General features: G+C 38.5%; 1 protein-coding gene across 3 annotated transcripts in view; it reads left to right on the top strand.

The window, feature by feature from the left end:
* Positions 1 to 13,865, top strand: part of LOC127640187 (S phase cyclin A-associated protein in the endoplasmic reticulum-like) — a 161,765-nt gene that overhangs the window by 97,785 nt on the left and 50,115 nt on the right. For all 3 annotated transcript variants that reach the window (XM_052122615.1, XM_052122614.1, XM_052122616.1), the window contains one exon: positions 2,910 to 3,025. In XM_052122615.1, the coding sequence (XP_051978575.1) occupies positions 2,910 to 3,025 (116 nt within the window). The remainder of the gene's footprint in view (positions 1 to 2,909; positions 3,026 to 13,865) is intronic.

The raw sequence follows: 13,865 nt of genomic DNA, 5'->3' as shown, positions 1-13,865 counted from the left end.
TTCATAAGCTTTGATGACAAGAGTCAGACATCCGGTGCGGCTAAGTAGTTTTCCACATTCACACGCAGTAACTTTTACTTATATTTGCTCGCACACTAGATACTTGTTTTTACATTGTTGCATGGTGTTTTTTCAGCAAATGAGCTCAACCTTGCTAATAGTGCCAAATATGACATAAGCATCTTGAGCTAACCGCACAATTGCACACATACTTACCTGTAATGCTCAAAGTCGGCCGGCAATACCATACCTTCAGTGATGCGCAATTCCATGCACAGATCCGAATGTTATTCTTGTGTATAGTGACATGATGAGGGGCGAGTTCTGAAATTATGCAGTTATATCATATCTAGGCCATTTATTCAATATGTATATGCACAAATATAACCTGTTTAATAAAAGGGGGTTGTTTTACAAAGATAATTGTGTTATATATATTTTAAAAATGCCTTGTGTAAATGTTATATATGCATTAGAGAGGGGGTATGTGAAAGGATGTTGAATGTTTGGAGGGGTACGCCACTGTATACGTTTGGGAACTGGATGTCTGACTAAATTAGCAGAATTAGTGGAACATAAGCATACATGTAGAAATCAGACTGGTGTCATTACATCTTTAACGACCCTGCATCAGTGTGGAGTGGTCTGAAACAACTTACTTAACTACAGGACTTCTGCCCCTAACACTGTAGGGAAACAATAACTGGCTGACGACTTGAATGTGTTCTACTGTAAATTTGAAAAGCCCAGTCATCACGCACCCCACACCCGCTCTGGCCTTCACTTCACACAAACACCAACACCTCCTGCAATCCCTCCTCCCCCTCCTGCTACTCAACCTGCACTTAAGATCTGTGAAGAAGAGGTGTACCTTGTCTTCCGAAAACAAAAGACAAGGAAAGCACAGGGTCCAGGTTGTGTTTCACCCGCTTGTCTAAAATCCTGTGCTAACCGGCTGGCCCACATCTTCACACTGATCTTCAATAGATAACTGGAGCAATGTATAATGTCTTATTGTGTACTCTTTATATACTTTATATTCTATTCTATTTTTATTCAATTTGTATTTATTTACTTTTAATTATTATCTCTGTCTTGTTGCTGTATTGTATTGTTGTGCACTGGAAGCTCCTGTCACAAAGACAAATTACTTGTATGTGTAAGCATACTTGGCAATAAAGCTGATTCTGATTCAGTTCAAGTTAGTATCAACTTAAAGCACCAGTACTTTTGATCCCCACAAGGCACTATGGTAGTCTGCTAGCCATCTTGACAGAGCTGTCATTGAGCTTTTCTTAATCCCGGCCGCTGTTCAAGCGTGCTCTACCTTTGGTGTACCTGACAACAAGCTTGTTCCAATCTCTTAACCCTGTCATGGGTTCAGCCTTCTTTTGGCCTCCGGATCTCCACGAATAACTCCTTGGCTGTACCTGTGATTGACAGGAGAAGAGCTTATATATAATTTTGCAAAACGCTTCCTCTGTTTGCTACTCAATATGTTCAGGCTTGTTGGCAGCCCCTGCCATACCCTGAACAAAAACAGCTTGAAGAGCCAGACTTTGAGTGCTGTCACATAACATACGAGAATCTGACCTCATTATATGGAGTAGGTGCAAGAGTTCTCTCCTCTTCTCTCCTATTAGTTTTCAACACAGCAAATAAATGACTTGACTGTTGTCTCTTTCAAATTTAGAGCTGTTGATTTATGTTTCTTTTTGCAGTAACATTGGGGTCAAACCCATCACCAACCTTTGAGGCACTTCCTTCCTTTGCTCAAAGTAAGGGAGGGCTTTCCATGGGTTCTGGGGAACTTTGGATTTAAACAGTATGACTCACTTAAAGGGGTTTCACTTTGAACTTTATGATGCATGTAAAAATGTCCCCTTTGTAAACAGTTTGATTTGAGAAGCACGTCAGTTAAATGACTGTTTTACGTCCCCTCTTACTTAAAGACACTCAGTCGCGATGTATGAGTTTCAGGCACAGCTTGGTTGACCCCCTCTTAAAAGTTTTATGGCTGGTATCTATGATAACCAACGACTGAAGGTTCCTTTTAAAACATTCCCTCTCTTCACATTTTGACAATCCTGAAATAACTTTAAACGCACACATAAGACTAACCTAAATTGTGAAAAAGGATAGGTCATGATGATCGACAATTCGTCCAACAACCAACTAGTCTTGTAGGTTGTTTCTTTATTATATATTTTTGTTGGATTTTAGTGCTGCTACAGCATCATTACACATTCACCCTGCTTGTCTCTGGCCATTGCATTATCATGTCTCACTTTGTTTTCTGAACATCCTACCACAAGCAATGTTTCTCAAAATAGTCTAAAATTTTAAAACGTGTCTTAAGATCCCTGCATTTTTTTCCATTCCATTGCGCTCTGTTTGGCTGTTTTTGATCGTAAATGAAAATGAAACTCATCCGATTGCATTTAGGTGATCCCAAAGCTAGCCTGATTATACTTGGCTTCCTTAAGACCAATTAGTCTACTAGTACATGCAACCGACCAACTAGTCCATTTTGAACATATGCCGTTTTTCACATTACTATTTTGTGACGCAAAATATTGCTTGAATGTTCAAAATGTGTACTCCATTCTATATATTCCCTATGCTCTTCTTTGTCAAACCAGACCACCCCTGCTTTGTGTGCAGATATGTGCATTTGTTGTCCTTCTTTGGGTTTTGGTTGCTGTTGGGGGGCTGGGAGTGCTTGTGCACTTTTGAGATTTAGCAGGAATTCTTTGGGATCACTTTGTTTCATATTTCACTCCAGCTCCCCTCTTGAAAACAAGAGGTGGGCAACACGAGGTTACTTCCTATGCAAAAACAATGTGATACTTGAGTCTGTTTGCCTCCATGTTTATGACTGTTTCAATCTCTTTATGTCTCTTTTTCAGAATAATGCAGATCAAGTAGCATTTCAGGTAGGAGGGGGTTTATCTGCTCTGGAACAGATCCTACAGGTTGTCAGTGCAGTCTCCACTCCCACCACGGTCCCACGTATTCCTCTCAAGTGAGTATCTACTCTTTAATACAGGCAAGTTTGTCCAATAGTTGCTTGCCTCCACATAATATAATTTAATGCCATATCATCAAACTATGTATATTTTTAGGGCTTTGCGCCCTAATAGCCCCGAAATAGATAATTAGAATACATTCGATTATTGTGGCAGACGAGTAATACATTGAATAGACATTATGAAGGAGGCTTTGGAAGTCAATAAATATTTTAATAAATGTTTTATTTCCATACCATTGAACATAAACCTTTCACTGACCTTCAGTCCACATGAATTGTTGAAGCCAACAATTCATTTTGCAATAGAATTTGTGAAACTCATGGGGCTGTTCACACAGAACAAGTTCTTGCTACTGCGCTTTTTTTCTAATTGTTGGTGTATGTCAGGGTCTGTGTAAACATGCACCAGATGGATTCCTTTGACTGTTGCGATGCATCACGCTGTTTTCAGCACTTCATGCTATGAACACTGTTTTCAAGATGCCTTTTTGAAGTTAAAAGTTGTTTAACTTTTAAAAATCATCTCTAGACCCCTCAATTCTTTTTTTTAATCTGTTGCACTTTGCCTTTGTTTCGAACAGAAGAATGCATCCCATGTGAATGGCTTCTTACTTATTCTTTGCTGCCAGGAAAATGGAAAGGTTTATTTTGCTATAGCATTTTTTTTAATTAGTTGTACTAATTTAACACATTCAGATAACAGCCCAACCTTTGTGTATACTGATAGTATTTGCAGTTTTTTTTATATTTTTTTTCTTCCCCTGGATTTTTGCTACTTTCATTGGTATTGATGGTCGGAAGAAGGCAGGAAATAATGGGGAGAAATTAGGGGAACAGGGTCATGAAATGACCTTGCATCACCCACATGAACACCAGATCTTAACATGTCAGAACATGTGTTCTTACTGCTAGGCCATGGCTCCCACTAGAATTATTATTATTTTTGTAATAATATAAATCGTCCCATATGAAGCATACTATAAGACACACAAAACACTTATTTATTTCCTTCATCTAAAAGTAAAAAAATGTTCTGTCATCTCTTTTGAATTGTGGCCTTTTTCCAATCCCAAGTGATTTAGCCGTGAAGTCATTTCCCATCTTCCCAGCGCTCTGAATCACAATAAATACTTCTATGAATTTATAATAAATAAGAAGGCTCCTTGTTTAGATGCTTCACATTTGAATCATCCATTTTGCACCCCTCTCTCGGTGGTATACAGAAAGCACATTTGTCCAATCCTTCATTGGAAATGGGAGTTGTGTTTGAGTAGTGGGTCTTCAACTAGTGGCACTGGCCTCAGAAAGCAGCCTATTTGCAATAGAGAGAGCCCCTAATGGACTTGAATGGCCTCTTTGCCTTCCTCATTAGCATTTGCTGTTTTCCAAATCTCCCTTAATGGAGAAGTGCTACTTATATTTATAATGCTTTTACAGGCCATCTAGTGTTTATTGATTTTTCTCTCTCATACACTCACTCACCTTCTTTCCGTCTCCTTGTCGTTCAGTCATTAATTCCAGAAAATTTGAAGTGGGGTTTGCTATTATAATGGATTTTTATGAACTTCAGTTTTTGAAGAGGTTGAAACAGCTTTGTGTTTGATTAACCTCTGTTACAGTTTGTGTTTGTGGCATGTTGGGTCAGGCTCTGCAAACATCTACCGCTATCCTCCTCTCTTGTTTTGAAAGATCCGCTTGATGAGCTCAGGAGTAGTTCTTTAAGATCTTTAAGGCATTTCTGTCATTCTCTCATGTGTCATCCATTCAAACGCTGAAGTGGTCCCTTTCTCAGAATAAAAGAGTAGCCTCCCAGTCCCTTCACTTTCATGACAAGAGGCTCTGCCCTGTCTCTACTTGTTGAAACATCTCTATACTGAGCATGAAGTTGAATACAATGCTAATCTTAAGATCCAAATTATCAGTAAATAAAAGTGGTTTATTTTCAAAATGTCCCTTGCTCTGTCAGTGCAAGCCTGCTTTCAATATCAATTAAATGTATAATTAAATCTATATGCCAATCAAGTTCCAGGTGGCTGTAAATAGAAACTGGCGTGGTGTTGATCAGAATTTGTGAGTTGATTGGAGCGAGAACGAGTATTCTGTTAACACTCCATTTCAACTCCATTCCGGGTTTTCCATTCCCCTCTTCTCGCTTGCTCCCCGCTCACTGGTTTTAAAAGCCCCAATCTGGAAAAATTAGTTATATATATATATATATTGCTTTATGTTGGTAAAATATATCATTGTATTATTTAATATAGTATAACATAATGTATATTATATATGTAATTAATGTATAACAAATGTCTGCACACCAGATATCAAGAGAAGAATCATGTTAACACAATATCCATACAGTTGCAAGGGTAATGGAGTAGTATGATTGTTCAAATGTTATAAAGGCTGATAGGAGATAGTGACCCAGACTTACATTTTATTAAAAGGAAAACAAGTTTTGTTTTTTTTTTGCAAGTTATTTAACGAATAGTCGCTTGATGTTTAGTCACATTCACTCTTCATTTTTTAAGTTTGTGGTTGTCTTTCTGAAAATATTTAGCAAATTCCATCTCTGACTGCTTTTTGTCTATTAATGGAATACTCTGTGGAAGTGAATGTGTCCAATCTGTAATTGTTCAAATACACTGTTTCAAAAGTATAGCCCCAAGATGTAAACAAAATGCATGTTAAAATGATTTTAGTGTGATAAAATTGCTTACTAAACTTTTGTGTTAAAGAGATAGTTCACCCAAAAATGAAAATTCACTCATCATTTACTCACCCTCATGCCATCCCTGATGCGTATGACTTTCTTTCTTCAGCAGAACACAAATGGAGATTTTTAGAAGAATATTTCAGCTCTGTTGGTCCATACAATGCAAGTGAATGGGTGCCAAACTTTTGAAGCTCCAAAAAAAAATCACAAGTCAGCATAAAAGTAATCCATAAGTCTCCAGTGGTTAAATCAATATCTTCAGAAGCGATATGATAGGTGTGGGTAAGAAACCGATCACATTTACCTTCTTTTTTTTTTTTTGGATGAGTCACATTCTTTATGCACACCACACCCTACTGGTCAGGGAGAATAATTTCTTGCAAAAAAGGACTTAAATATTGATCTGTTTCTCTCCCACACCTATCATATCACTTCTGAAGATATGGATTTAACCACAGGATTCGTATGGATTACTTTTTTGATGCCTTTATGTGGTTTTTGCAGTGTCAACATTTTGGCACCCATTCACTTGCATTGTGAGGACCTACAGAGCTGAAATATTCTTCTAAAAATCTTCATTTGTGTTCTGCAGAAGAAAGTCTTACACATCTTGGATGGCATTAGTAAATGATCAGAGAATTTTAATATGTCATTGAACTAACCCTTTAAAGTATATCCAATTTTACAACTTCATTGCCATGACAATATAATGACGTAAACCCTGTGATCACGCAAAAACACTGATTAAATCATTTTGCAGCTCAAATAATACATGTTTTATTAATGCATGTGCTTTTCTACAATTTTAAGCTTCACATTTCTGCCTTTTTTAAACCCTCCAAAAATTGGCCACATTCACTTCTATTGTAAGTGTCTCACTGTAACCTCGATATATGCTTTTTTTTTTTTTTTTTTTTAAAGAGTCGAAATAATGTTTGTTGTAATCAGCATTATGCCACAAATGCTGTCGATTGAGCTTAACTTTTATTGAACCCCGAATATTCCTTTAGCACCTTGTTTAATGTTACTAAAGTGTTTGGCTCGTGATGGAGTGGTCTCGCTGCAATCTTGTATCATGAACAAATATTGGACTGACTTTGGAAAACAATTTGCTTCTTGCTCTAGGCACTTGTCTCTTCCCTCTGAGATAGACTGAAAAGAAAAAAAGAAAACTGTTATTTGTCTGCATTGTTGTCAGCAAATTCTCTGAACTTGTGTGAAGAAAGAACCGCAAAAATGCTCGCTAATGCCCTTAAACATCAGACTTGCAGTTTTGCAGATATTTTATTAAATTTACACAAAAATTGCATGCTTAGACGATTTGCTGGAAGTCAATCTGTCTCCATATGTCAATTTTGACGTTTCTCTATGGCACCAGGTCTCTGTGAAGGGCCGGCGCAAGCAAATGTGCTAATCGCTCCCCTTCATCTGCACGCTATAATGGTTGGCTCAGATGCGAACCCTTACAGCAGTGCTAGTTTATCTATTTACTGTAATGCTGCGTATCGATCGCCTCCTTTCAGATAAGCTGAGTGATTTACAAAAAAGAGCAACTGCGGAGATGCCGCTGTAATATTACCCCCCTGGGAGGAGGATTCCATCTTGTTAGCATTACATTAATGGGCTAATTCCACAGTGAGGCTCCGTTAATGTCCCTGTGCAATCCTGCGGCTTGCAGCTGAGTGTTTTGAAGGGAATCGACAGCTAAAAAGGAAATGGGGGGTCGGATATCTAGAGCTGGAAGGCCATTTTGTTTGCATGAGTAAACCAAGAATAGTGAGCCACCCCAGGAAATGCATGCAACAACCCGAATATTAACCTGCTCACTAGCTTATACATATTATGAGATTTCGGTGTACAAGGAAACATTTAACAGTCAAGTCCGTCACTGCTTGTGTAACTGATTTATTTGTGTTTTATTTGTCAAAAGCTGATCAACTTCTTCGTTTTATGCTCAACACCTAATATTTTTTTAGAAGTAGTGATAGATTATTCAAAGTATAGAAATAAAACAGAATAGAAAACCACAATTTTTAATTGGGAAATTGTAATCACCTTTCTTATATTTTTGTTTCAAGAAATTAAGCCTTTAAAACGTTTACCTGTTGTATGATTGTCTAAATACTTAAAACGTCCTGTCAGTAGAAAATAACCATTTCCTTTTAAGGCACAAAACAGTGGAAATGTTTATACACAAGTAGACCTTGAAACACGGTTGTATGCTTATTAAGGTTTGCTAAGGAAAGTATCACTATAACTATTGCTCATATTTATTTGTAGGAGTTTTGAAAAACTTTCATTGGCAGTGTTCTTTGAACCCATGTGTTCATATTTAGTCCACACATAGAAAATTGTCAGGCCAACTTCAACAACTCCAGTGGCGAGTTTTGCTTGGGATGGCACCTCTTACATTTTAAGAAAATGTCTAAATGTAGTTGTCAATTGTGCTCCAGGTTCTTTTTGGCAGTATGAGGAAAAATGTCTTACTAATGTTAAAGTAATTTTATGTTCAGCCAAAGATCTAATTTAGATTTAAATGCCATCAAAATATATGAGTTAGCTTTCAAGGTAAGGGCAGTTAACATGTATGTGTAGTACAAAATTAAAATGGGAAAGTTGTATTAACTTTTTTATTATTATTAATATTTAACTGATTACCTAAACTTTTTGAGTTCTGCTAACTTATTCGGGTTTACAATGAATGACGCGAGATATCTGTTGAGTGACCAGTGGCAAAAGGTGTAATTGTTTGAAGGCCTGTTTTAAAAACATTCTCTATTTTTGCAACTCCATTTAGAGATGCTAGTAGTCGCGCGGAAGTTACACACTTTTCAGCTTTAATTAAGAAGAGTAATTTCTCAAAAATATTCCCAAACAGTGAACCACACCCCCGAGCACCCACCCCTCTCTCTCTCTCTCTCTCTCTCTCTCTCTCTCTCTCTCTCAGTTGCTGCTATAGTCAGTCACACACTAATTGAATGCTCACTGTCAGTATTTGTCATCTGACTACCTCAATGATTGCTTCCCTGTATCTTGATTATGGCCAAAATGAATTGCATTCAGAGGTATAAATGTGAATTTCTTGTTTACAAACATGTTCAACAGATATGCTGTCTAGAGCACTTACACAAGTCATCACACGTCATAATTTCATTGTTTTACAAATGAACTTTCACTGACAGTGATCCCAAAAACTATTTAGTTTTCAAATTATAGTTGTTTGCAGAGCATTTGCTCCCTCGCTGGCCAGATGATGTTAATTTTAACCTTCTTAAGCTTAATGTTGTTGCTTTTCCTGCAATAACTCATCTGGAATACCTTGAAATTCCGACTGTTTTAGGTTTATATATTTGCTAAATGTATGCTTGTATACTTTATTAATATATGTTGTGTCGCTAGGTCCAGTAATGAATAGTTGACATTTAAAACTAATAAAGTTCACATTTTTTTATTTCCTTTACAATTCAGTTGTACTTGCAGTAAACAACAGGACGTTGAGTCTTAAGTTTTGTCTGGTTTGTCATGAGTCTTGACATCAGGGTCATTTTTTGTATGAATTGATAGAAGAATTTTTTGTTGCGCTCAATGCTGATGGGGCTTGTGAAATGGGTCTAGGAAAAAACAAGCCCGTCTGTCTCCCAGTAGGGGTCACTGCTGAGGGGCAGAGAGAGAGAGCGAGAGAGAGAGAGAGAGAGAGAAAGAGAAAGAGAAGTCAATAATGTACAGTGGGCACTAAACCAGACTGCTGTCAGCACTCGAAACCCTGTCTTACCGAACAGAGCGCAATCCAGTCCCACTCATCCCCAGAGCCTTACACACACTCACAAGTGCACAGGTCACTCCTAAATGAGTTTCCCAAATGACTTTTAGTAAAACTACTCCTTAACAGACACAAGAAATCACAGAGGTCTTGCACACATCAGTGAAGCGTCTTGCTTAATGGTGAGCACTCGCAACAGCTAAACTGATCGCCCTACTCACTTTGACTCCAGCAGTCTCACTTTTCTAAATGGAAGTGAATGCATTGACGCGCCACTGCCTGTCACCTCAACCTCCGTGTCACATGATGACTAAATGCACCCAGTGAAAGCTTCTTGCAAGCTCTCTCCAAGTGGTTTCATTTCAGGATGCCATTATGTGGTTTGTCTATCCGCACGCGCAAGTGCGTGCGCGCCGTGTGATGCGTGACTCACATTTGCCCTAGCTTATGCCGAGCTTTTCGTGGAACGGCGGGCAGAATGGATGTCTTGGATTCGTTCAGTGTATCGGGAAAGATCAACGGCAGAATCAAATTAAATGTCATTTGGATTGCACTGAAAGGAAGGATTGTTTGACAGGCACTTGGAAAAAGGATTTGCTCGTCACCTTTTCTCACTGGCTCCAGATCGCTTTTCTATCCCTCACAGGATTTTGTTTTTTTATTTGTTTTACCACTTCCTGTCATAAATCGGGTATAGAAGTTAAACTGCGCATAAAAACGCCAATGTGTGGGTTTCGTATAGCAACTTATAGCTGTGGACATGGGAATTATGTTATTTCAACTGGTAGAGCATGGCACTGCTAAAGTCACGGACAGGCCCAAAGAATTTGAACAAGTGTCATTCATGAAATTTTACGCCCCATTCCTTACATAGGATTATGCTTACCAATAAGAGAATAGTACACTCAGTTCAGTTGAACACATTTAAAAAAAATATTTAATCATCCCACGGCATTCAACATATTGTTCCCCAAAATAAGTCTGCGGATTCTGAATGGACATAGTCATTGGTTCAGTTCCCAGGAAACTCACATACTGATAAAAATGCATACCTAAAAGGAATAGTTCACCGAAAATTTAAATTGGCATTTACGCATGTCGTTCCAAACCCATGTGAGTTTCTTCTGCGAAATACGAAAGAGGAATTTTAAAGGACATTTCTTTTATTTCATTATAGTGACAGTGGATTGTTTACACACTAAAGCTTAAAGACTGGGAAAAAAATCATAACAGTAGTCCATGTTATTCGTTACTATTTGGCGGAAGTCAAAATTTTCACTCTAAAATAATCATTCAGGTCTTTTATCAACTGCCATTGTATTGAAACCAGTGAACATCCTCTAAAATTCCTCCTTTTGTGTTCTGCTGAAAAAAGTAATTCAGGTTTGTAAGGAAGGGGGTGAATAAATGATAACAGACTTTTCATTCTTTGGTGTAATATTCCTTTAAAGAAATATTCCATGTTATCCTCAATCAACAGCATTTGTGGCATAATGTTGATTACCACATACATTTATTTAGTCTCATCTCTCCTTTTATTAAATGTTTTTATTTTTTTCCCGACTACTTAGTAGGCCTCATGGTGGCGCGGTTACTCACCTCAATCCAGGTGGTGGAGGACAAGTCTCCGTTGCCTCCGCTTCTTAGACAGTCAATCTGCGTATCTTATCACGTGGATCGTTTTGCTTGACACCACGGAGACTCCACATGTGGAAGCTCATGCTCTCCCTCGATCCACACACAACTTACCACACGCCCCATTGAGAGCGAGAGAACCACTAATCGCGACCACAAGGTGGTTACGAAATGTGACTCTATCCTCCCTAGCAACTGGGCCAATTTGGTTGCTTAGGAGACCTGGCTGTCACTCAGCACACCCTAGATTCGAACTCACAACTCCAGGGGTGGTAGTCAGCGTCAATACTCGCTGAGCTAACCAGACCCCCTGTCTCTCCTTTTCTTTAAAAAAGCAAAAATGTTGGTGCGAATGAGACATTTACAATGGAAGTGAATGGAGCCAATCCATAAATGTTAAAATACTCACTGTTTCCAAAGTATAGCGACAAGATGTATTCACATGATATATATCCCATTTTAGAATTTCGTTGCCATAAAGACGTAACGCCTATAACTCTAAAACGACTGTTAAGATGATGACTTGAGCAACTTTACAAGTTTTAACAGTATTAATGTGAGTCCTTTTAAAAAATTATTAGCTTCATATTTTTGCCTTTTTTTAAACCATCCAAAAATTGTCCCCATTCACTTCCAATTTAAATGCCTCACTGTAACTTTGATTTTTGCTTTTTTAAAGAAAAGGAAGGTGAATTGAAAGTATTTTAGTGGTAATCAACATCATGCCACAAATGCTATTAAGCTTAACTTGTTTTGAACCCGGAATATTCCGTTAAATGCACTGTCAATTGCTTTTAATAAAAATGGCTATTAAATACATAATGCAATTTCAAACATACAGATTGCGTTGAGAGATTTAGAAATTTGAGCTACAGCCCCAAGTGAGGCCATTTTCTTTGTTGATGACCCATTTACATGGGGAGAACATGGAGACCTTTAGATGTGACACTATTTGTGTTGTAGTCCATATTAATCCTTGTCTGTACAGCCCATCAAATTAAAAACCTTGCGCTGTGTTTTTATCACTAAAAAGTCATTTTTCTCTTCAAGCACATTGTTATACCTTTTAGCCTGAAGTTCCCCATGCATATTGTAAAGAAACATTTACTTTTTACCAGACAGACAGTCTTGGGATGATCTCCCCCTCTTCTCAAATTCTTCTTAGCCATCTGCTTCCATGTCTCTGAACTAGCCTATGGATTTCAGAATTGGTTAAATGGCTTTAATTCAGTTCCAGAGGGCAGTCCAATGACCCCTGTCCAGTCCAGAGGCCACCCAGGCTGAGGAGCAACCCCTGCAGGGGGTGAGGTGAGTCTGGATGGAGAAAGGAAAGGTGTGGTCGGCTGAGCCCTGTGGCATACATTAAGCAGGTCTTCTCCAATTGTGTTTGTTGACTAGTCAGACGGCAGGATTTTGCGTGGCTGACTGAGGTTAAGCCAGTTTAGGTTGGTGAGATCAGAGTGCTTATTATCTGCAGCTCCCTATCGATCTCTCTAGTCCTCTACTCATTATCTCTTTCCATCTATGTTGCTCTTTTTCTCAGTGGCACTTCTCTTCCTCTTCTTGGCAATACAGAGTCCCTCACCACCGGCTACCTCAAGAACTTAATCCTGTGTCTACAAGATAAAGCTTCATTATGGGCAGATTAACAATATGCCTGTTGTTTATAGACCTGAATGTGGTTTGGTTGTATCAAGCATCTTGGCGGTGCCAAAACGCAACTCTTGACAGAGAATCTCGGATCCGCTCAGGAAGAGGAATGCAACATGCTCTCAGGGATGATCTGGCACATGTGGGTCAGTGTTACATAGTCCTCGAGTAACCTGAGATGAAGTAGAATGACACTTCACCAAATTGCTCCTCAAAATCTTTGAAGCAGGCTGTCATCGTCAAGGGGGAGACAGCAGAGGACGTGCACAGTGGGCCGGTGTTGGATATCACGCTAATCATCGTCAATTTCAGGAGAGCGAGCTGGAAAAGCAGCCCGGTTTATTGTCTGGCAGTGAGCTAGGGTGTAAGGATATCATTTCGATCAGGACAGTGACAGCTTCTAACTATCTTGAGGGCTTCAAGATGATGGATGGCCTGTAAAAAGTTCCCATTACTCAAACAGTAGCAGCGCATGGTGTTGAATGCAGCCAATTGAGGAGGCAGATGAAGTGAGGCCTCAAAATGTGGGCTGACCAAGCTCTTGTACTGTAAAGAACGAAAGAGAAACTCAGTTCCGAGAATTGAAGAACATCTGACAATGAGCAAGAGCTAACCACAGCCACTGTTTTGATGACTTTATGAATTAATCGACAAAAGCTTAATGCTTAATACTCCAAACATGTGAAAAATGTGAATTGCTTCTTGCACTTAATCACTGAATGAGCACTAACCTGAAATGTTTGATATCTTTCTCAGTTAATCTGTTCATCTTAAAAAAATCTATCCTTGTGTATTATGAAGAAAACTCTTGATAAAGACATCGGCCAATGGATGAATTCTAACAACAGCATTTAATTGATTTTGCACTCATTTAATTGGCAAAAGCGACAGCATATCTGAGTAACATCTAAGCCTGTGAAGTTTGAAGAAAAACTGTTTCTAGTGCTTACCATGACATATACATCCGTTAAAGAACTCTAGCCACTGCTACTTCTTTGACATCTTTCTTAGTAAAGTGTCAAACGCAACTGTATAACTTGTTAATGCCTAAACCCATGTAGTATGAAGAAAAACTC

The sequence above is a fragment of the Xyrauchen texanus genome, chromosome 49 (genome assembly GCF_025860055.1).
Source record: "Xyrauchen texanus isolate HMW12.3.18 chromosome 49, RBS_HiC_50CHRs, whole genome shotgun sequence".
NCBI classification, from domain to species: domain Eukaryota; kingdom Metazoa; phylum Chordata; class Actinopteri; order Cypriniformes; family Catostomidae; genus Xyrauchen; species Xyrauchen texanus.
Note: the sequence above shows the minus strand (reverse complement) of the source record. Positions and strands in the feature narration are given on the sequence as shown.